At 42.3% G+C, this 24,549-nt stretch overlaps 1 protein-coding gene across 12 annotated transcripts in view; it reads left to right on the top strand.

The window, feature by feature from the left end:
• The window catches only part of LOC142748891 (protocadherin alpha-C2-like), a 215,500-nt gene that overhangs the window by 148,783 nt on the left and 42,168 nt on the right, over nucleotides 1-24,549 (top strand). The window contains exon 1 of one of the 12 annotated variants that reach the window (XM_075856265.1): nucleotides 12,361-15,704. The exons of 8 other annotated variants lie outside the window; for them this stretch is intronic. In XM_075856265.1, coding sequence (XP_075712380.1) covers nucleotides 13,194-15,704 — 2,511 coding nt within the window. In that variant the 5' untranslated portion in view covers nucleotides 12,361-13,193. Of the gene's footprint in view, nucleotides 1-12,360; nucleotides 15,705-24,549 lie in introns of those variants that run through there. 3 more of the 12 variants (XM_075856261.1, XM_075856254.1, XM_075856255.1) reach the window with 3 other exon arrangements.

Raw genomic sequence — 24,549 nt, 5'->3', positions numbered from 1 at the left:
GTCCATAAATGGACACAGACAACAGGGGCTTTTGCATTAGCTTCAATGGCTTAAAAAAACACGCAGAAAAAAGGTCAAACAACGCTGTCAATACAAAATCTGCTTCAAAATTGCTGAAGTAATTTTGAGGCAGATTTTTTTTGGCTTACAAAACACGCTGTGTGAACATACCCTTAGGCCGGATTCAAACGAGCGTGTGTGTTTTGCGCACGCAAAAAACGCTGTGTTTTGTGTGCGCAAAAGGCACTTAACAGCTCCGTGTGTCATGATCATATGGTGCGCGGCTGCGTGATTTTTGCGCAGCCGCCATCATTATGACACTCTGTTTGTATGTTTGTAAACAGAAAAGCACGTGGTGCTTTTCTGTTTTCATTCATACTTTTTACTGCTGTTGCGCGAATCACGCGCGTCCCACGGAAGTGCTTCCGTGTGGTGCACGTGATTTTCACACACCCATCGACTTTAATGGTTGCGTGATGCGTGAAATACGCACAAAGAACGGACATGTCGTGAGTTTTACGCAGCGGACTCACGCTGCGCAAAAATCACAGACTGTCTGCACGGCCCCATACACTAACATAGGTCCGTGCGAGGCGCGTGAAAATCGCGTTGCACGGACGTATATCACATTCGTCTGAATAAGCCCTAAGAGTGTAGTGCTTGTTTTTAGCCGTTTTCTGTCTTTCTCAAAACAATTTTTGGTAGGGGTACCCTGAGGAAATTTTATTTTTCCAGTGGTGCCTCGAGTCCGAAAATGTTGGGAAACTCTGTGCTAGGCTACAGGATCACGCCGGCCTATGCAAGGATCCCATCGTGGAGCAGCTCAGTTCATCGTGGGAACGGAGGCTAGGTGAGTAAAAAAAAAAATCTGTTTGGGGGTACTGTCTACAAGGGGGAGGTGGGGGCTGTATGGCACGATCTACAAGGAGGAGGCGGGGGATTATGGCACTGTCTACAGAGAGGCTGTTTGGCACAATCCACAGGGGGGCACTATCTACAAGGGCACAATTAGAGGACAAAATACTGTGTCCTTGAATGGGTTATAATATATTATATTATTAAACATTATTATTATTATTCTAATACTGTATGGGGGCACAAAAGGGGCATTATACTATGTGGGGGCACTATATAGGGCATTATACTGTGGGGGGAATTATACTTTTTTATGGGGCATTTTTTTTAAAATGGAGTGGGGCACCAAAAGATAATTTTGCATGGGGCGCCATCTATCCTAAAGGCCGGCACTGCTTAGCAGAGAGAATGCTATCAGGGTAAAAATTCTGACCACACCAGTTAAAAAAATGAAGCATTGTAATGTATGTTCTCTTTAGTCCCCCTCTCAAATGTATTTTCATGCAAATTTATTTTAACTGATGTGAGTTGAGTATATACATTCTGTAAATACATTCTAGGGACTAGTCTGTTGAATATGGAGACAATATATGAATAACAGGAAATAAAACTAATGTGACCTGTGAACTAATAATGTAACATTCTTCTCAATGAAAATCAGATTGTAATATTGTATCACCTCATGAGTGGAATCTATGAAACTATCAATGATTACGATCCTACTAGCGGAGACAGTTACCATGGTAACTGAAGCAATTGTTTCCTAGCAACGTTTCCTGTTTGTGTTAGTGGTAATTCCTGCTTTGATTATAGTATAGTAATTCATTCAGGTCATTTTACCTTGCTCAATGCTGTTTTTTAGTAGTCAACATTTTTGTTGTTAGAAAAGCATAATGGGTGAAAGAATGATAATATTTTTACATATTTGCCTTTGATTTATTTATTTATATACACTATGTGGACAAAAGTATTGGGTATTTGGACACACCACTTAATCATTGTATTCAGGTGTTTCATTCAGTCCCATTGAGACCAGTGTATAAAATCCAGGACCTAGCCATGCAGTCTGCCGTTACAGATATCTGTGAAAGAATGGGCCGTTCTAAGGCCCTGTTCACACAGAATATTTTGCAGGCAGAAAAAATCTGCCTCAAAATTCCTTCAGTAACCACGGCAAGAAAGAATATGCTGCTTTTTTTCCCCCGTGAGCGACTAAATCCCGCCACGGACTGGGGATGGTAGGCAGAGGAAAAGTCCAACTTCACATCGAGGAGTACGCAGAGGGCTCTCCAGAACTTCGAAGTGAACTGAATCCCCCGATCCGACACAATATGCATAGGCAAGCCGTGCAGACGGAAGATGTGTTGGACGAAGAGATTGGTCAGTCAAGAAGCGGACGGTAGACCGGTCAGTGGAACAAAATGAGCCATCTTGGAGAATCGGTCCACCACCACCCAGACCGTACTGCAGCCAGCAGAGAGAGGCAGGTCCGTGACAAAGTCCATAGCAATATGCTGCCAGGGGGCATCGGGCACAGGCAGCGTCTGAAGCAGGCCCTGCTGGTTTGGAGTGGGCAACCTTATTTTCTGCACACACAGGAGGAGACAAAGTCTGTGATGTCTTTGGGCAGTGTGGGCCACCAGAACTGACGAGCGATCAAGTCTCGGGTCTTACGGACACCCGCGTGCCCTGTCGGTTTGGAACTGTGTCACCAGCGGCTGATTCTTTTTCTGTCTGCCAGACGCACAAAAGTCCTCCCCGGGGGAATGTCTCTAACTTGCAGAGGGTTGACAGGGATGAGGCAGGATGGATTAATGATATTCTGTGGAGACTCCATAGTGTCCTCTGTCTCTAACGACCTGTACAGGGCATCGGCCCTCACATTCTTGTTGGCCGGACGGTAGTGGAGCTCAAACTGAAACCGGGCAAAGAACAGCGACCACCTGGCCAGATGGGGATTCAGTCGTTGAGCCGTCTGGAGATAAGTGAGGTTCTTGTGGTATGTAAATATCTAGATGGGATGAACTGCATCCTCTAATAGATGTCTCCACTCCTCCAGAGCCAATTTGATGGCCAGTAACTCCCGATCCCCAATCGAGTAGTTGCGTTCTGCGGAAGAGAAGTGCTTGGAGTAATAGCCACATACCATTGACTTGCCCTTGGAACCTCTCTGGAACAGTAGTGCACAAACACCGACCGAGGAGGTGTCCACCTCCAACAAGAACTGTCGAGAAACATCTGGATGATGGAGGATAGAGGCTGACCTTAAGGCACTCTTCAGGCTATAAAATGTGTATTCCGCCTCTGGAGTCCACACCTTGGCATTCATGCCTTTCTTGGTGAGGTTAGAGATAGGAGATGTCAGTGAGGAAAAGTTTGGAATGAACTGTCTGTAGAAATTGGCGAATCCCAGGAAGCGCTGTATGGCCCTCAAGCCTTGAGGGCGTGGCCATTCCAGGACGGCCTTTACCTTTTTCAGGATCCATCTTGAGACTTTGATTCGAGATGATGTAGCCCAGGAAGGGTAGAGCTTCTCACATAAACATGACATTCTCCAACTTGGCGTACAGATGATTCTCCCTTAACCGTAGCAAAACTTGATCAACATGTCATCAAGATAGACCAAACACAAACATAGAAGAGGTCACGGAAGATATCATTAACAAACTCCTGGAAGACCGCGGGAGTATTACACAGACCGAAGGGTATTACCCAGACCGAAGGGCATTACTAGATATTCATAGTATCCGTCACGGGTGTTAAATGCCATCTTCCATTCATCACCCCGGCGAATACGGATTAGGTTGTAAGCCCCACGCAGGTCTAGTTTTGAAAAAATCTTGGCTCCACGTATACGATCAAACAGTTCAGAAATCGATGGCAATGGATACCTATTTTTTACTGTGATCTGGTTGAGACCCTGGTACTCAATGCAAGGACGCAGAGAACCATCCTTTTTCTTGACAAAGAAGAAACCAGCTCCTGCTGGGGTGGAAGACTTCCGTATGAAGCCCCTCTCCAAGTTCTCCTTAACATAGGCGGACATTGACAGAGTCTGTGGCACGGAGAGAGAATATACCCTACCACAGGGAAGGGATGCACCAGGAACTAGGTCGATAGGACAGTCATATACCCGATCTGGGGGAGGCGACTCCACCTCTTTCTTGCTGAAGACATCCGAGAATGCAGAATAATGACCAGGCAATCCTGCCAAGGACTGAGGCAGAGGAGGCTGAGCTAAACTAATCTGTACCAGGCAACGGTTGAGACATTCGGGACCCCACTGGAGAACCTCTCCAGAACTCCAGTCCAGGACTGGGGCATGAAGTCGGAGCCAAGGCAGACCCAGCAGAACAGGATTGACAGCTTTAGCCAGGACAAAGAATGAGAGGAACTCAGAATGGAGGGCTCCCACTTGGAGCCACAGCGGCTTGGTCACAGCTACAATTGGGTGTGGCAGAGGTAGTCCATTCACAGCTGCAACAATCAATGGCCTCTCCAGAGGGGTTGTGGACAATTGGAGTAGATCCACCAGGTCTCTACGAATGAAATTAGCAGCGGATCCAGAGTCCAGATACACAGAGACCCGATGCGTTTTCTTGCCGGACACTATGGTCACCGGAATAGACAATTTAGACGAAAGTCTTTCTTTACCCAGGATTGTCTCTCCCACCAACCCTAGGCTCTGTGGCTTTTGGGGACACAGACGCACAAGTTGGCCTCCGAGGCCGCAATATAGACTGAGTCCCGAGGTGCATCTGCGTTGTCTCTCCTGGGTAGACAGCTTAAACTGGTCCGTCCTCACAGACTCTTTAGGAGGATCAGCATCTGAGGACAGCAAGGGTTGCTGCAAAGTAGAAACCGGACTAGGGAGTCCTCCCTCCTGACGAGCTTCTTGGAACCGTTCTTGGATCCTTATATCAATGTGGGCGGCCAGAGGATGAGGACATCCAAGGTAGACGGTAGATCTCGGGCGGCAAGCTCGTCCTAAATCCTAGGAGACAGTCCCTGCCAGAATGTAGCCACCAGGGCCCCATTGTTCCACAACAGTTCTCCCGCCAGGGTGCGGAAGTGGATGGCGTACTCGCCCATGGATGTGTCTCCCTGGCGTAGGTTCAGCAAGGAGGCGGCTGCAGTCAAGACTCATCCAGGTTCCTCAAACACTGTGCGAAATGTCTGGAGGAAGCACTGGAAGTCAAGGGTTTCTGGTCCTTGTCTCTCCCAGATAGGGTACGCCCATGCAAGGGCCCTGCCAGTGAGGAGAGAGATGATGAACGCGACCCTTGCACCATCAGACGAGAATGTCCTTGCATACAGGCTAAAGTGGATCTGGCACTGGTTCAAAAATCCACGGCAGGTCCTCGCGTCTCCATCATAGCGGCCAGGAAGCGGCAAATAAAATCGGGGATCAGCATTGCCAGGAGGTGTAGTTGGAGTATCAGTACTGCCAGGAGGTGTAGTAGGAGGAACGGTAGCTTGCACCTCCAGCCGACGTGCAATAATGTTTAATGCCTGGAGGAGTTGGTCCTGTCGATACTGGAGCTCTAGTATGTCCGCCCGCAACTCCTGCGACATCGTCATGGTCTTGGATTGACCAGTGGGGTTCATGGCCTGAGTCTACTATCACGTTGGGTATGTGGACCCACTGGGCTATCCTGCCTTGGCGGTATGGCAGCTGGCCAACATGACACAGATCACAGTCTATAGTTCGTATAGTGTACCTGTCATAGCTCAGACAGTAGCAAGACAGGCTCGGCTGAGACTAGGCAGCAGGCAGGCGCCAGGCGTGGTCTAGCAGGACAGGTGTGGAATACAGCACAGCACGACTTCATCTCAACACAGCACTTGACCAGGATAGCACAGGTTACAGGTAGCAGGAACGGGGAACACTGGGAACTGGAAAACACTCAGGAGACCATTTGCATAGACATACTAGGATAACGACAACCAGGCTCAGGCAAGGCAGAAAGGGGCAGAGCCCTTTTTATAATCCAGGGTGCTCTGCGAGCAATCACACCTGTGTGCTCTATGGCTCCAAGGCTGGACTGAGCTCGCAAGCGCACCCTGGTGGTCACTGTGGAACAGGACAGCCGCATGTGCAGACATCTCTGGAAAGAAGGGCATCGACCAGATGGAAGGAGTTCGTGGTCAGCGACCACAGACGTTACATTGGGTGAGTTTGGTGTGGAAGAACTTGACAGAGCCCTGACCTCAACCCCATAGATTACCTTTGGGATGAACTAGAATCGAAATTGCAAGCCAAACCCTCTCCTCCAACATCGTTGTCTGACCTGACAAATGCTTTTCTGGATTAATCGGCAATAATTCCCAGCTGAGTGCTGCTAGTTCGGCTTATTCTGTAATTCCACTAGAATTTTGTGGAGAGAGCCTATCACTAGTGCCACAACCTCTCCATTGAAGACGATGCAACAGGTGGCCACTGGCGGCTGCTTTGCACTTATAAGCAGAGGTTAGGTGACCCCTGTTGTCCACATAGGGCCCAAATATATTAGGGCATGTTCACACACAAACTCATAACCGTCTCAAAATACGGAGCAGTTTTCAAGGGAAAACAGCTCCTGATTTTCAGACGTTTTTTAAGCCACTCGCGATTTTCGCTGCGTTTTTCCCAGCGTTTTTTACGGCCGTTTTTGGAGCTTTTTTCGATAAAGGCAATGAAAAACGGCTTTAAAAAGGTCCCAAGAAGTGAGCCTGCACTTCTTTTTCGCGGCCGTTTTTTTTACGTGGCCGTTTTGAAAAAAGGCCGTAAAAAACGCTGATTTTTCGGCCATTTTTCGGGTGTTTACGACCCTAAAAATGGCAGAAAATATGCTGTGTGAACATACCCTAAGGGGTTTTCTCACTATTACTTCTTATATGTCAATTAGGTGGTGGTCTAGGTTGGGATACTAGATGCAAAAAGTATCTGCTTAAGCAATTCATTTGATAAGTATTGTAAAATTCAGAGTCTAAAAGAGACCTACCCAAGAGCTAACCCCCAGGGATGTGTCTGTTTATCAGATCTGGCCATAACCATCAGGGTTCGGGGAATGGATAGCCTTAATTACACACAAGTGTATCCGCTTTCTGCAGAGAATGGGGATCCATGGTTTTTTACATCTATGTGGGAGGCTGACATTACAAAATATGTTTTCTCTTTGGCTGAGTCCAGTAGCAGACTACAGGCTATTTTGCAAGATCTTGTAGTTTCTGTTTTATTTACAGACTAAAGTCTTGGGTAAACATCAGCCTATAGTCTGCTGAAATATGTGGGACATTAAATTATCTGCAATTTTGCATCTTGGTTCACGTGCGGAGGACTCATCCATATGCCTCTGACAGAAGGCTGCAACGTATCCCACTGTATAAGCATAGAGTGGGATAGCTCACCCGAACTCCCAGGGGGGTGCGCTGCTGAAGTGCTGTGACAAGGGAAGCTCCTGACGTTACTGTCCATATATGGAATTACGGATCTGGTGAAACCCCTGACTTCATCCGTCACCCACGGGCTCTATGTTACAAAATGTATACTGCGCAGTATTTTATTTTTTTTGCGGCATCCGGCGAGATGGAAAATTATTACGCTATTCCATTCTTTAAAAAAAAGTATACCGATATATACCAGCATGATGGAGGCCAAAAGGACACTCTTTTAAACTCTGTCAGGCTAAAAGAGCCCTATAGAAACAATTAACGTGTACGCCAGGAGCTTTCTTGGCGTACACGTTAAACGTAGGGCTAGATCGCAGTGGGAAAAGGGCAGAGGCGCAGTTAAAGGTTCATGGGCCCTGGTGAAAAAGTTTAACTTGGGGCCCCCTTCCGCTCCCGCCCTTGCGCCCTTTGATAAAACCAAAATCTCGTATTAGACATAAATATGCACAGAAATATTTCCTAGCATGCTAACCGGGTTACAGGAACCCCATTCACATGTATGGGATGCGGATTGCCGCCGGATTCTATGCGTATTTCAACAAGGAATCCGGGCCGAAATCCGCGCCAATCTGAAATGTGTGAATAGGGCTTTAGGTTGAGTTCCTGCTCCTGCAGGTGTTTTGCAGTGGATTTTACCCTATGCATTGTAAATGGTGAAGTGCGTGGCAATTCTTCAACATGATACCCAGCACACCCATGCAGGTTTTTTCTGTTGCGTGTGTATTTGGTTTTGAAAACCCCATTCAAATGTATTGTAAGTTGTAGTGTATTTTTGGCGAGCAATCGGAACTAAAAATCTGAGACAAATCTGCCATGTCTGAATATATGATTATATAGTTATATAGTTGATAAGGTTGAAAATAGACACAGGTCCATAAAGTCTAATCTATAATCCTACCATGTTGATCCAGAGGAAGGCAAAACCCCCGTGAGGTTGATGCCAATTCCCTCATTTAGGGGAAAAATTCCTCCCTGAATCCAAATATGGATCCAAAAATCCGAATAAATCCCTGGATCAACGTCCCATTTCCAGAATCTGGTACTCTAATAACCTGGAACAAACAAAGTGTAGGAGCTGCACTGTAGCGTAAAAATGTGGGTGCTATCCTCAGGGGAAACTTGACATGAGACCCCAAACAAGTTCAACCACAATCCAAAAGAAGAGGCAGCACTCCAGTGGTATAAAAATCCAAAATGTATTCACCCAGCATACAGGCAATGTTTCACCTTCCGATTGTAGGCATTTTCAAGCTTATACCAGTGGAGTGCTGCCTCTTCTTTTAGATTGTAGTACTCTAATAACCTGTAATATTATATTTTTAAATTTATTATATTTTTAAATTATATTTTAAAGAAAGGCATCAAGGCTCTTCTTGAACTTGTTTAAAGAATATACCATTTATTCAAACTACAAAAGAGGAAAAAAACACGGCGATTCATAGTGTATAACTATGTAAGAAAAGCGTTGGACAGTGGGGAAGTCTATGCCCCAAATAATTATTTATATTATATTAATTATAAGAATTTTTAAAAATATTCTATGTAAGCTGTGTAAATCCATATGGTAATATCAGAAGTAGCAAGAAAACACAGGTATGATGAGCACCGCAGGATGAAACCAGTAGTCATTTAAATGATTTCTTTATTGATGAATACTAAGTGTTACGGCATCGGACCGTAATCATATACCTTGATGAAGGCACCAGTCTGTAATCATATACCTGATGAAGGAACTGGTCTGTAATCATATACCTGATGAAGGCACCGGTCTATAATCATATACCTGATGAAGGCACCGGTCTGTAATCATTTACCTGATGAAGGCACCGGACCGTAATCATATACCTGATGAAGGCACCGGTCTGTAATCATATACCTGATGAAGCCACCGGACCGTAATCATATACCTGATGAAGGCACTGGTCTGTAATCATATACCTGATGAAGGCAACTGTCTGTAATCATATACCTGATGAAGGCAACTGTCTGTAAACATTGCCTGATGAAGGCACCGGTCTGTAGTCATATACCTGATGAAGGCACCGGTCTGTAGTCATATACCTGATGAAGGCACCGGTCTGTAATCATATACCTGATGAAGGCACTGTTCTGTAATCATATACCTGATGAAGGCACCGGTCTGTAATCATACACCTGATGAAGGCACCGGTCTGTAATCATTTCCCTGATGAAGGCACCGGACCGTAATCATACACCTGATGAAGGCACCAGTCTGTAATCATATACCTGATGAAGCCACCGGTTTGTAATCATATACCTGATAAAGCCACCGGTCTGTAATCATTTACCTGATGAAGGCACCGGACCGTAATCATATACCTGATGAAGGCACCGGTCTGTAATCATATACCTGATGAAGCCACCGGTCTGTAATCATATATCTGATAATGCCACCGGTCTGTAATCATTTACTTGTTGAAGGCACCGGACCGTAATCATATACCTGATGAAGGCATCGGTCTGTAATCATATACCTGATGAAGCCACTGGTCTGTAATCATATACCTGATAAAGCCACCGGTCTGTAATCATTTACCTGATGAAGGCATCGGACCGTAGTCATACACCTGATGAAGGCACCGGTCTGTAATCATATACCTGATGAAGGCACCGCTCTGTAATCATATACCTGATGAAGGCACCGGTCTGTAATCATGTACCTGATGAAGGCACCGGTCTCTAATCATATACCTGATAAAGCCACCGGTCTGTAATCATATACCTGATGAAGGCACCGGACCGTAATCATATACCCAATGAAGGCACCAGTTTGTAATCATATACCTGATGAAGCCACCGGTCTGTAATCATATACCTGATAAAGCCACCGGTCTGTAATCATATACCTGATGAAGGCACCAGACCCTAATCATATACCCAATGAAGGCACCAGTTTGTAATCATATACCTGATGAAGCCACCGGTCTTTAATCATATACCCGATAAAGGCACTGGTCCGTAATCATATACCTGACGAAGGCACCGGTCTGTAATCATATACCTGATAAAGCCACCGGTCTGTAATCATTTACCTGATGAAGGCACCGGACCGTAGTCATACACCTGATGAAGGCACCGGTCTTTAATCATATACCTGATGAAGGCACCGCTCTGTAATCATGTACCTGATGAAGGCACCGGTCTGTAATCATGTACCTGATGAAGGCACCGGTCTGTAATCATATACCTGATGAGGCCACCGGTCTGTAATCATATACCCGATAAAGGCACTGGTCTGTAATCATATACCCAATGAAGGCACCAGTTTGTAATCATATACCTGATGAAGCCACCGGTCTGTAAACATATACCCGATAAAGGCACTGGCCCGTAATCATATACCTGACGAAGGCACCGGTCTGTAATTATATACTTGATGAAGGCATCGGTCTGTAATCATTTACCTGATGAAGGCACCGGACCATAATCATATACCTGATGAAGGCACCGGTCTGTAATAATTTACCTGATGAAGGCACCGGTCTGTAATCATATACCCTATAAAGGCACTGGTCTGTAATCATAAACCTGATGAAGGCACCGGTCTGTAATCATATACCCGATAAAGGCACTGGTCTGTAATCATAAACCTGATGAAGGCACACGTTTGGTGCTGCAACGCTTAGTCTTTATCAATAAACAAATCATTTAAAGAACAACTGGCTTCATCCTGCAGTGCTTATCATACCTGTGTATTCTGCCACGGTTTTTCCAAAATCTAAACAAATAACGTGATTTGTCCGCACTGTGTGAATTAAGCCTACTTAACGCACAAGTATAGGACATGAAGTGAGTTTCACGCAGCGGACACACGCTGCGTGAAAAACACTATGTCTGAATGCCCCCATTGAATTGCATAGGTCCGTGTGATGTTCGTTTTTTTAACCCGCGTAACACGGAATACGCTCGTGTGAATAAGCCCTTACACTGATAGGTCAGCATCAGAGGCTCTCGTGATGACGCTGGCCTCGGAATGTCTGAAGCAAACAGCCTCACGCTAATAGGTCAGCATCAGAGGCTCTCTGCTAGCTCCGCCCATTAAGAATCGCTGGCGGCCATAACACTTGGCTAGCCAGTGGCTCATTTACATATTGCTTAATAAATAAAGAGGGGGCAATATCTCATCAACGGGGGGGGCACAGAATTAAGCAACCACCACCGCTGGTGTCGCAGACACAGCTGAAACACGTGAGTCTAATAACTCACTTTATAGGAGCTAGTGACAGGTCCTCTTTAAATAATGTGGCTAGTGGTAAGTAACATGCTAATTTTTGTTTTTTATTTTTGTTTTTTTTATTTTTATTTTTCACTATGAATAGTGGCTGGAATATTGATTGGAAGCTCTGATATGGTCACATAATTCAAAAACATATGGATAGGTTAAATAGCTTAAATGAAATTGACTTCTATAGTATATCTGTATAATGCACACATTGTAATGTGTTTAGATGCAGAAGCAGGCATAGATGTTGGGGGTTGTGGCTGCAGGGATTGTGTGGTTAGATTGAATGATTTACATAGAGGTATATATATATATATATATTGTATCCACTGTATGCATCCTATCCACATACATTTCATCTGGACTTGTCTAAGTTAATAATAGATTGTCATTATTATTATTATTATTATTATTATTATTATTATTATTATTATTATTATTATTATTATTATTATTATTTTATATTCTAATGATAAACAAATGCCAAGATATTATATAACAATTATTTTTATACATTATTGTGTTTTTTATTGATATATTAATAGAACTATACATGACGGTGTAGAACAGCAGTTAATTTTTTTAGTCCAGCTCCTTTCTGTCATTTTCTGTTTCCTGAAAAGCAGAAATAATGAAGCTGCGTCCTCTTCCAGGGAGACTGTGTATGGCAGAGATCTTCTGCACCCTTCAGTTACCCTTTTATACCCGCATCGCTAGAATTAGGATCACATTATTCAGCAATCGCCATGACACATTATTTCTTGTCGAGCTTCTTGCTTCTTTAGGATGAAGGCGTTTCACTCAAATCTGATGCAACGATTAGTTAACATGTTATGATGCGTGTGGCTGATGGGTACGTAGTACCGGAAGGAGGCTGTCGGAAGCACCTGAGCTGCTGAGCCTTCGGCAGCCAGTGTATTGCTGACATGTTGCTTTATGCATTGCTACATCTGCATGTTACAGGAAGAAGACAGTGTGCCAGCTCTGAGGGGCAGGGTTTGGAGCTCACACGGCATTTCCACATTGTCTTTCTCGTGCAGTGATTCCTGGAGCAGTTCATAAGCAATGCTGGATATAGCGATCGTGCTGAGACCAAGCCCCTCTGCTGCTCCGTGCTGCATGCATGGCTGGCGCTGATCCCGATCTAAGTGCTGGATTCATTAATAGTGATGCCCATGAACCAGGTGCTGAAGCCAAGCCCTCTGCTGTGATGTGCTCCCTGGATGACTGGCACTGCCCTCGTGTTGATGATGTTTCCCCGCATAACGGGCGCTGGTGCTGACGGGCGCTGTCCACTCTCCAGGTGCTGAAGATCACCCGCTGCTGATCAGCGCTGGATGCGTCGATAGCTCTGTCCACGTCCCAGGTGCTGAACCCATGCCAGGCTAGTGCCCCGCCCCCAGCACAAGGGCGACGGGAGCACCTACAGCAAAAGAAGCAGCTGAGCTGAAACCCTGCGCTCTCCGAACAGGCCCAGCTTCATCTTCCTCCCACACAGCATCCAACACAACAAAGCAATGGATTTACTGGGAAAACAGCCGCCTGCAAAGACACCCGAATCCCACCCAGCACTGATCGCTGGCCACACATGGTAACCTCATGCGGTTTATAGCTTAGAGCATATAGGGAAGAGGATGTGTCAGGCTGGTTGGGGAGGGGTCAGATGAGCACTAAAATGTCTTGTAGCCAGAGGTGTATAGGGCTGTGGGCCCGGGGGCTTGTTATGTTAGTGGTCCTGAGCTTGGTTACAGGGCAGCTTAGATACTCGGTGAGGGAGGAGTTAAATCATGGGGCGTTTGTAGGGAATGTGGTCAATGACCTGGGTCTGGACCTCAAACAATTACCCTCTCGGGGCTTTCGTATCACATCTGGTAACAGTAAGCAGTATTTTGATGTGAACCTGGGAAATGGAGTGTTATTTGTAAATAGAACAATAGATCGTGAAAGTCTGTGTGAGCCCACTACCCCATGTGTGATAAACCTGGAGGTGGTCATAGGAAACCCAGTAGAGGTGCACAATATAGAGGTAGAGATCCTAGATATTAATGATCACGCTCCTACATTTCCTAGAAATGATTACTATCTAGAGATTAGTGAGTCAGCTGTCCCTGGTGCAAGGTTTCCTATTGAGAGTGCACAAGACCCTGATATAGGCACCAATTCAATACAGACCTACAAGTTAAGTGACAATGATTACTTTGCACTGGATTTAAAGACTTTCAATGGCAATAGTAAGCTTATTGAAATAGTGTTGAAGAAATCACTAGACAGGGAACAAAATACTCTTCATCAGCTGGTTCTCACAGCTATAGATGGAGGGAGCCCTGCGAAGTCTGGGACAGCCCAAATTTCTATACGGGTGATGGACACAAATGACAATACTCCATTCTTTGATAAGTCTACATACAAAGCCAGTCTGCTTGAGAATTCACCAGCTGGTTCCTTGGTGGTTAAGTTAAATGCAACAGATCCAGATGAAGGGTCTAATGGTGAAGTGACATATTCATTTAGTAGTTATACACCACAGAAAGTAGGACAGTTATTTAGTATTGAACCAAGGACTGGAGAAGTGAGGGTGAGTGGTGTTTTAGACTATGAAAAATCATCATCCTATGAGATTTATATCCAAGCCACTGACAAAGGCCCAGTTCCTATGACAGGGCATTGCAAAGTGCTGGTTGAGATCATTGATGCCAATGATAATGCCCCAGAGATAGTGGTGACTTCTAATTATTCTCCAATTGCTGAGAACTCACAAGTAGACACAGTTGTGGCTTTGATGAGTGTAACAGATAAGGATTCAGGGATCAATAAACAGGTTAGCCTAACCATACAGCCAAACCTGCCATTTAAACTCAACTCATTCAAAAATACCTACAAACTATTAACTGATGGTAAACTAGATCGTGAAAAGTGCCCTTCTTATAATATCACAATAACTGCGACAGATTCCGGAGTCCCACCTCTGTCATCTCAGAAAACACTATATGTGCAAATCTCAGATGTGAATGACAACCCTCCAGTATTTGAGGAGTCCGTCTACTCTGTGTATGTGCTGGAAAACAATGCTCCAGGAGTCACACTTTTCTCAGTAAAAGCCATAGATCCAGATGTCAATGAGAATGCATTTGTATCATATATACTTCTCCAAGGTGATGTTCAAGGCATTCCTGTTTCCTCCTATGTCTCCATTAAATCTGACAATGGCACTATATATGCTGTTCAGTCATTTGACTATGAAAAACTTAGAGAATTTCGCTTTGTCGTTCAGGCACAAGATGCTGGGAATCCTACACTTAGCAGTTCTGCTACTGTAAATATTTTTATTTTAGATCAAAATGATCATGCCCCAACAATTCTGTATCCAGCTCCTACTAATAGTACAAAATCCATTGAGATGATTCCTCGTGCAGCAGGTGTTGACTATCTTGTCACAAAAGTCATTGCAGTTGATGCTGATTCGGGACAAAATGCTTGGTTGTTTTACAATTTGGGCAAATCCACCGATCCAAAACTTTTTAAGGTGGCTTTACATACAGGGGAAATAAGGACTACAAGGAAAGTTGCAGATGACAGTATTAGCAGCTACAATGTGACTGTTATTGTAAAAGACAATGGGGAGCCACCTCTTTCTTCATCTACCACAATAAGCATAGCTGTGGTGGATAGGATTTCAAAACTTGTTCCTGACCCCCAACGGCATGTAAAAAACAACACCAACTATTCCGAAATTACTATTTATTTGATTATTGCTTTATGTTCTATTTCCTTTGTATTCCTTTTAACTCTAATAATAATTTTAATTCTAAAATGCTGCAAGTGTAATGGCAATGCTGATCCCTGTTGTGCATGTTGCTGTGCCGTTCCCAATCCAAACCCTGCAGAGATGTACAAACAAGCAAACAATAACGTTGAAACTAGGCTGCCACCCGGATTAAAAGTGCAACCTCATTTCATTGAAGTTAGAGGAAATGGATCACTTACTAAGACTTACTGCTACAAGGCCTGTATGACTGCGGGATCTGGAAGTGACACATTTATGTTTTATAACACTGGGATTCCAGTAGGGACAGGTCCACAGGCTGTGATCGCAGACAGACATCTCAAAAGACAGAGTGGACAAAGTTTTCAAAACTTAATCATCTTAAAAAGTGAAACAACTACTCCTGTCGAGGTGAGACTAATCCTTTTATGTTTCTTACTATATAGAAAGATGATCTGTGGTATTTTCTATTTTTGTTTTTCTATTAATTTTTACTATAAATAGTATATGTATAAATTATAATAACAACAAAAATAAAGTTATTAAATATGGTAATAGCAATCGATTTAAAACAGGTAATCATTTTAGATACAGTTAATTTGAATGTAAATTTTATATTGACACATCTGTAAATAAGTTTTGTATAAATATCGACTTCTTATGTCAGAGTCTGATGATTATACAGAGGCCGAGGGGCGTTACATAGACACTGCTCATCTATTCCTGCAGAAGTGAATGTCTGTAGACCTCGGAAATAGAATTGTGTCAAGGCACAGATGTGTGGAAGGGTTCAAAAAAAATTCTACAGCATTGAATGTTCTGCAAAATACAGTGGACTCCACGACTCTTAAATGGAAGAAGTTTGGAATCACCATGACTCTTCCTAAAGCTGCCTGGCTAAACTAAGTACATGGAGGAGAAGGGTCATAATCAGGGAGGTGACCAAAAACCTGATGGTCCCTCTGACAGAGCTCCAGAAATCCGCTATGAAGATGGGACACTCCTCTATGCACTAACAGGGCCCTTCTAGTTGCTATGAGGTCTGGATAAATGGGATACCTTAAAGCAGTTTTCTGGGCATGGGGTGGTTTTTTATTCTGATGACCTATCCACAGGATACGTCATCAGTATATGATTGGTGGGGCCGACACCGGGACTTCGCACTGTATAGCGGCTATGCTACAGTAATGCAGCTCTGCTCCTATTCACTTGAATAGGAGCAGAGCTGCAGTGTTGCAGTACGGCCACTATGCAGTGTACGGAGTAATCTTCTTCCGGCACCGACCACTGCAAAACTTATGGTACAGGAGGCAGCCGGAACAGCTGATTAGTGTGGGGTCCGGATGTCAGACCCCCACCGATCATATACGGATGATCTGTCCTATGGATAAGTCATCAGTATGAAAAACCACCCCGAGCCTGGACAACCCCTTGAAGGTATCGGTTTTATTCAGACCTCATAGCAACTAGAAGGGCTGCGTATAAAATACAGTACCTGCATCATTGTATACAATTTAAAAAAGTTTTTATTCTACTACAACATATAATAATGTATACATGTAATGTATATAGGGCCCGTAGCCTGAGCCTAGGAGGAGTTGCATCCGCTACTGGAGCTGCTTTCTTTTTTGTCTATATATATATATATATATATATATATATATATATAAATCTATATATATATATATATATATATATATATATATACATGTATATATATATATGTATATATATATATAGACAAAAAAGAAAGCAGCTCCAGTAGCGGATGCAACGCCTCCTAGTCTCAGGCTACGGGCCCTATAATGAACAGCAAGCTTGAGAAAGATCCCAGTAAGCAGGACCGAAACATTGCCTGTGGGGTGAATAAACATACTTCTTATTTTCACTTGCTACTTTGGTGTGCTGCCTCATCTCTTTCTGCTATATATATATATATATATATATATATATATATATATATATATATATATATATATATATATATATAGTGTGTCTGTGTGTTACCTGAAATGATAGAGTCAATTCACCAGATCTCAAACCTTATATTCCTTTCCAGAATTTCCTTGAATATACTTTCATTTGTTTGCTTTATAGAATGTTTACTGTACATGCAAATTACTTATAAAGGTTAATTGTAGGGTGAGGAAAGAGAATAAATACAAAAAATATGTAAATGACTTGTGGAACATGTGCAGCGAAATGTGTTATTCTTGGAGTTTGCCAGCCATCTTTGAGGTCTTGGCAGCAGACTATTAATGATCTTACATCTGTGCTTCCTATTCTAGAGGACAGCACTTTATAGCTTTGTCTTTAGTTAGTCGTCTGTGCACCAATTCGCTGTCAGTTTCTGTATAAATCATATGAAAGGACAAATCAATAGTTTATTTTGTATATGAGACAGTTTTTCAGCTCCTGTGTTTTATCCACTTAGTTTAGTGTAACACGCAGCCTGCTGGTTTATCGCTTAACCCTGTTTCTCTCCCGTGGCTTAGAACGGGAGAACATTTGCACATGTTATATTCACATTTATGATTTCCACATCACAAGACTTTGCTGTTCCCTGGTTTATTATTATTAATATTGCATTTAAAAAAAAAAGATAAAGTAAAAAAAAAGTAAAAGCTGTCCCTGTGACAGACCTGTATAATAAGGCTTATCAGTATGATAATCTAGAGCTACACTAGTGGGTGTAAAAAGGGGGTTGAAAATTAATTCTTGGTTCTGTGGAGTCAGATGATGGTGCCAATGAAACCTCTCAGCCAGTCAACTGCTCTGAAAAGGATCATTATCATTCCATCTATGCTGCATTCGATTATTTAAAGGGGTTTATTCGATTAGAAAAAATGAGTCTACTTCCAGAAAAATCAACACTCTTGTGCATGGGTTGTGCTTGCTATTGCAATACCAGGCACAGCCAATAGACATGAGTGGCACTGTTCTTGAAAAAAATATGCACTTTGTTTTCCAACCTCAGACAACCTCTCTTAAAGGTGTAGTCTCATAATATCAACCCCTGCTTGAAAAAAAACCGACCAGGTGATCAGTTGATTGCCACTGCTACCGCTTCTTTACTCCTGGCAATCAATTGGGGGAAGTAGCTGTCAGGCATTCATTTCCACCATATCACCCACAACAGGGGAAATGTAGCATTACATGGAGACCATTCAAATGAATGTCTATTTATGTAATACATGGATGGGCCAGGTACAGCACAGCATGAGCCACTAAGAGGTCCTCGCTCTATGATATCCATATGCTATAATACAGCATATGGATGGGTTATTTTAGTGAAGCAATCTTTTTAAGCACAGGTCTATAATTGAGCCCATAGGAAAATTAACAACTTTACTGTCAAGCCTAGATTTACTGAAAAATAGATGAGACATGAGAACTGATATAGCAAAAGAAAAATATAAGCATCATTGCTTTGAATGAATAAGTGGCCGACATTCACTAAGGCCTCCCACACATGGGTGTGGTTGGTCCGTGATATACGGTCCGTAAGTCGTCAGCATTTCCCGGACCGAACACACTGCAGGGAGCCGGGCTCCTTGCATCATAGTTATCTATGACACTAGGAGTCCCTGCCTCGCTGTGGGACAACTGTCCCGTACTGTAATCATGTTTTCAGTATGGGACAGCAGTTCCGCGGAGAGGCAGATAACTATGATGCTAGGAGCCCGGTTCCCTTCAGTGTGTATGGTCCGGGAAATAAGGCCGACATACGGACCGTATATCACGGACCTAACACGCTCGTGTGAATCCAGCCTAAGGCCTCATGCATACATCCTTCACCGTTTTCACGTCCGTTTAAAACAGATTTGTGTGTCCGTTGTGACATCCGTTGTTACTCTGCGTCCGTTCCGTTGTTCCATTTTGAACGGACGCTGTTCTTCCGTGTTTGTCTACCGTTTTAAACGGTCCATTAAATTCCATCTTGTGTGTTGAATGCAGGGAACGTTGGCATGCCCTGTTGTTGCTTAGGAACGGATCCGTGAAAAACGGACGGCACGTGGATGCCTTCTGTGTGCCGTCTGTTTTTTTGATGGACCCATAGACCTTAATGTGTCACTGAACGATGGTCAAAAGTAGGACAAGCACTACATTTGACGGAACGGATGAACGGAAACATCAAAACAACAGAAGTGTGCGTGGCCCCATAGAAATGAATGTGTCAGGGTGCTATCAGTTAAAAAAAACGGATAGCACCCTGGAGTGGGCATGAGGACTAAGATTCATGCATTCATTTGGTCAGAACTGTAGAATTGTAAATAAATTGGATGTAGAATGTATTGCACCCACTTAGCAGCAGACATAGAGGATACCACAAGAGGATCCATAGTGGAATTCTTATTGCTAATGGGGAAAAAAGGTATAAAATGTCAAGCTAATAATATTTTATGGTAAAAGCAAGAATGCTTTTAATGTTTGTTATAATTGCCCCTAGATTCTTATATACGTGCAAAATAGAAGACAAATGGGTAGTGTAAGTGTACCACTGGCAGTACTGGTATACTTTACTAATGTGTGGCCTTAATTCCTGGAACAGATCCACATGTTCCATCAGCAGTATATGGATTTCTTATTATACATGCAATATCAAGTAAATAACAGGTCTCAAGGATTCTTAGCTCACAGTGGCCTGTTTGCTAGATATATTGTTGTTGTGCTAATCTATGTATTGGTATTCAAAGTAAATAAGAGTTTAGGATTGACAAACACTGAGTAATAATAAACATATGCATCATAGCAATAAAATAGAGCAGGGTAACCAATGTACATATTAACATTCTGGGTCTAGGTAATAAAATAAAGACATTTCTACAAGGGACAAATTAATATTCCAGCGATACAGTGAGTACAGACAGAGTGACTCTAAGGGCATTCACGATTGTGCGTGGCATCTCTGAGCCAACAGACATATTTTTTACAAGATTTTGATTTTATTATTGCACCAGAGATGACATTGTAAGAATTATTTTAAATGTTCTGTTCTTCAAGTTTCCCAGATGCGTATGGCTCAAAGGAAAGTCACTTTTTATGACATTTTCATTTTCCCTGGCAGGATGTACTATATACAATTCCATTATGATGGTAAAACAAGGAAATAAGAGAAAGTTACAGTTAAAGAGTTGTCTGACAAATACATGCCCTGCCCGTATGCCCCATTAGGGCATATGGGTGTTATAGAGAAATCCATGAGCCAGTGTGGAGAACTGCTTACAGCGGTTCTCGCTATGTCAGGTTTTCCTTCATCATGTGTAACATATCACAATCTCTAATCTTCAGGTCTCATTCAGAACTCGCCGTAATTGAATTAAATGTCTCATTAGTCTAATGTCCGCTGGAAAAAGTTTAGGTCATTTAGTTTTTTATGATCTCTTATCATCTTAATGCATATTGGCAGATACATAAATTACAGTTTACATATAGATTGCATTCATATATGAAAACAGGAGTACCGTTGTTTCATTATTCTTTATTTTATTTTATTTTTTAACTTGCTAAATAATTCCAGAAAATGAAATTTTGAGTATGCTGTACCTTTCTTAAAAGCTTCAGCTATAACTAAGGCTTTGTTCACACTTGATAGTTTATGTCAGGTTTCCATTGCTTTTTGATTATTAGAATAAGTTGTATATTACACACAGAACATCTATAAAATAGGTTATAAATCTTAGATTGCTGGGAGTCCCACTACTAAAACCATCACAATCACTAGTATAGGGGACCCAAGTTACCAGTTTCTTCTCACTAGCACATCCGCAGTGAGGAAGTATTTGTATAAAGAGACGGTCGACATGCACACTGCAATTCCACACAACACGATAGTGAGAGCACTTGGCTGTTTCTGTAAGTCCCATAGAGTTGTATAGAGCAGGTCCATGCAGTTCCCGCAGGATCTAAAGGAGATTAGACCTATGATAGTATTAATCAAAGACAGATGGAAGTAAAGGTACAGGTGGCTAGGTCTGCCTTCTTTCTGCTCTTGTTAAGCCTTGCCTCTGGCAGGTCTTAACAGGAGCCGGTAGAAATGACAATACACTGCGATACATTAATATTGCAGTGTATTGTATCCGCAATCCGACAATTGCTGGATCAAATCCCCTAGGGGGACTAATAAAAAATAATGTTTTCAGTAGTGTACAAAAAAATTAAATATTAAAAGTTAAAAAAAACAATGTTTCCTCTTTTTCCCACTAAAGTAATGTAAACAATGAAAAATCAAACAAAATTGGTATCAACGCGTCCATAAAAGTCTAAACTATTACAATACAAAATTATTTAACTCGCACGGTGAACAGCATGAATTTTTTTTTAAAACAGAATTGCTGTTTTTTTGGGGCAGCAAACTTTGCCTTGAATATGCAGCTGAGCCTTGAACAGAATTTGAAGCCATTTCTCAGTACAACAGTGATGGTTTATAAGACAATATTGCAAAAATAAATGTTACAAAAAAGTAAATGTGAATAGAAAAATATTGTATATAATTACCAGCCTCCTCTTTCTGGTTCCGCACATGCCGAACTGTGCTTTCAAACGTTTTACCCATCAGAACGACCCTTCTCCAATGCTTTATTATGGCATATTGACATTATAAATGTGGGCCGGCCACTCAGCATCAACCTTTACGAGCCAGATCAAGCAGTGGCTCTCGTGGACTCATCCGAATGTCTTGCTATGTAATACTACATTAAAATCTATAGCCAGTAGTCTTTGGAGCTAGCTCTCATATTAGAGGAGTTGTCTGTCATGAGACAAACCCAATAAGGCTCTTAAGGATCTGAACCGCACCTTGGAAGGTATCTGCTCTATTTACTCCGCAATTGGAGTTTTAGTAAAAAAAAAAAAAAAGCGAACAAAAAACAAGTACAAATTGTCAATGGTGGGGAAAAATAATAATTAAAAAAACAGATCCAGCTGCACTGTCCATCATGTATGCTCTATGGCTGGAAATAATTCTACTCACTATTCAGTCAAATTATTAACATTTTCTTGTTTTTCTTTGTTTCCTGGAATAAGATGGTGCCAGAAAATAGGAATTCTGTGCTTTCACTCGGTCCACCGCTATGTGTGGCACGCCAAATTAAGATGCATGTGTTCTGCTGAAAGTTGCCGGTGTCTGTTTTCCAATCTGTCGTTTTTATTTTTATCTTCATTCTGATGTGGAGAATTACTTAACAGATGACAATGTCTCTGGCTCCAAATGTCATGTTTTATTACTCAAAACAGTTTGTGACTAAGCAGGGCCTCATGGTAGAAGGCTAGTTGTACAGCAAAACTAATGTGCGAATCTTGTGATGTATTTGCTATAAACCATTGTAGTGTTTTCTTTCATATTGTTTAAATTAGGAGGACATGACATATCAATAAGAAAGCCGCAGAGTCAAGGAGCAATCCTAACAGTAGACTGGATAAGAATATTTGCTATTATTATACTCCTGTATGACACTGATGCAAATAATACTTATATCCTTATGAAGCTTATTGGAATATTTGCATTGCTTAAGGTGTACCTGTAGTTTCAGGCGACTTTTAGAATAAGCTGTCCTGTGTATATTAGAAATAATGCTATTTCTGGCCATTATATGACTTATTTATGGCATTTTTCATGATGTTTCCCCTCTGTGTGCCCTATCTCTGAAGGTATGTTCACACAGCCTATTTTCGGCTGTTTTTCGGGCCGTAAACGGCCGAAAAACGGACGAAAAATCAAAAGCAGAACTCCTCCAAACATCTGCCTATTGATTTCAATGGGAAAAACGGCTTTCTGTTCCAACGGGCCGTTTTTTTCACGAAAAAGGAGTGCAGGCCACTTCTTGGGATGTTTTTGGAGCCGTTTTTCATAGACTCTATAGAAAACAGCTCCAAAAACGGCTGTAAAAAACGCTGCGAAAAACACAGCGAAAATCACGAGTGGCTCAAAAAATGTCTGAAAATCAGGAGATGTTTTCCCTTGAAAACAGCTCCGTATTTTCAGACGTTTTTTGCTAAGCGTGTGAACATACCCTAATAGTCAGTTTCCCTGAACTAGTGGCTGGAGTCTAACTGCTATGATGTCCTCTATACACAGCACACATAGAAGAGGAGAATCTTGCTCTTCTGTCTCTTTGTAGCACACGCTCAGAAGCAGCAGCATGGAGGACATTATACAGCAGTACTCAGCAATGTAGCTGTGAATCCAGCACTGGGGTGAGATAGAACACTTCTAGAAGCTGTAATAGCGTCTCTGTGGGTGTTTTCCTCTTTCGCCCTCAAGCAGCCCCCTCTTCCTCGCCTCTCAAGAATAATTCTATAGGCAGCATGTAAACTCATCTCTCAGTGAGCTGATAATCTTTCTCGTCTCAAGTCAATTTTAGCAGCGAATTGAAAATAAATGATCAGTGCAGGAGGCAGGGGGGAGGGGGCAAAAGTGGCTCATAAGTGGAGAAAAAGGCATTTTTCTCTAAGTTATATTACAAAGCTTCTTACATGCGCTTGTACTATTGACTTATGCAAAGTTTGTTGAAAGGTTAGTGACCATTTAAAGTATCAATTCCTTGAAACGTTCATGCCTGAAATTTACAATTTGGACTACGGGGGATATGCGTCAATGGAGATTAAATCTCATGGGCCTCTTACTAATTTCTGTAGCCATGATACACTTGGTTTGGGAACCCTTATCATTAGATTTTTCTTTTCAGGCCCATCATTGAATTTTAAAGGAGTGCTGTGCCTGACCATTGAGATGTGGGCCCCATTTTGCCCTGGTCCCTGTTCACTACAATAGTGGCCGAATGGTCAGTTTGTCTATAGCTCAAAATATTAATATGAACACATTCTCAACATACTGTAAACTGTAAAATCCTTGTTAAAATTACAGATGCATCTTATTTTCATTATGGACACTGGACAAAAGTATCCTATTTTGTAAAATGTCCATAAATTTATGGACCGTTTACAACCCTGGGATCCACAGTTTGACATAACTATATAAATTAACTTGAATAACTTATCCAATATTTTTCTTTTGTCAGACAGGTTATAGGGCTAAGCTATGGTTGGTTCTCAACAAAAGATTGGTTATCAACTCTCAAGACAATTTCCCATATTACTTGCTTTTTTGAAAGAAATACCCTAGACATACCATGACATGATGCACAATCCTCACACCTTCGGAGTCCATTATGGGGGTTGGATTATAATACAGATATATAAAGTCCATGATTTCACATAAAAATGTATCTATTGAAAACCATACTACTCAAATATA

Source organism: Rhinoderma darwinii, chromosome 3 (assembly GCF_050947455.1).
Source record: "Rhinoderma darwinii isolate aRhiDar2 chromosome 3, aRhiDar2.hap1, whole genome shotgun sequence".
NCBI lineage: Eukaryota > Metazoa > Chordata > Amphibia > Anura > Rhinodermatidae > Rhinoderma > Rhinoderma darwinii.
This window is presented reverse-complemented; position numbering and strand designations above follow the sequence as displayed.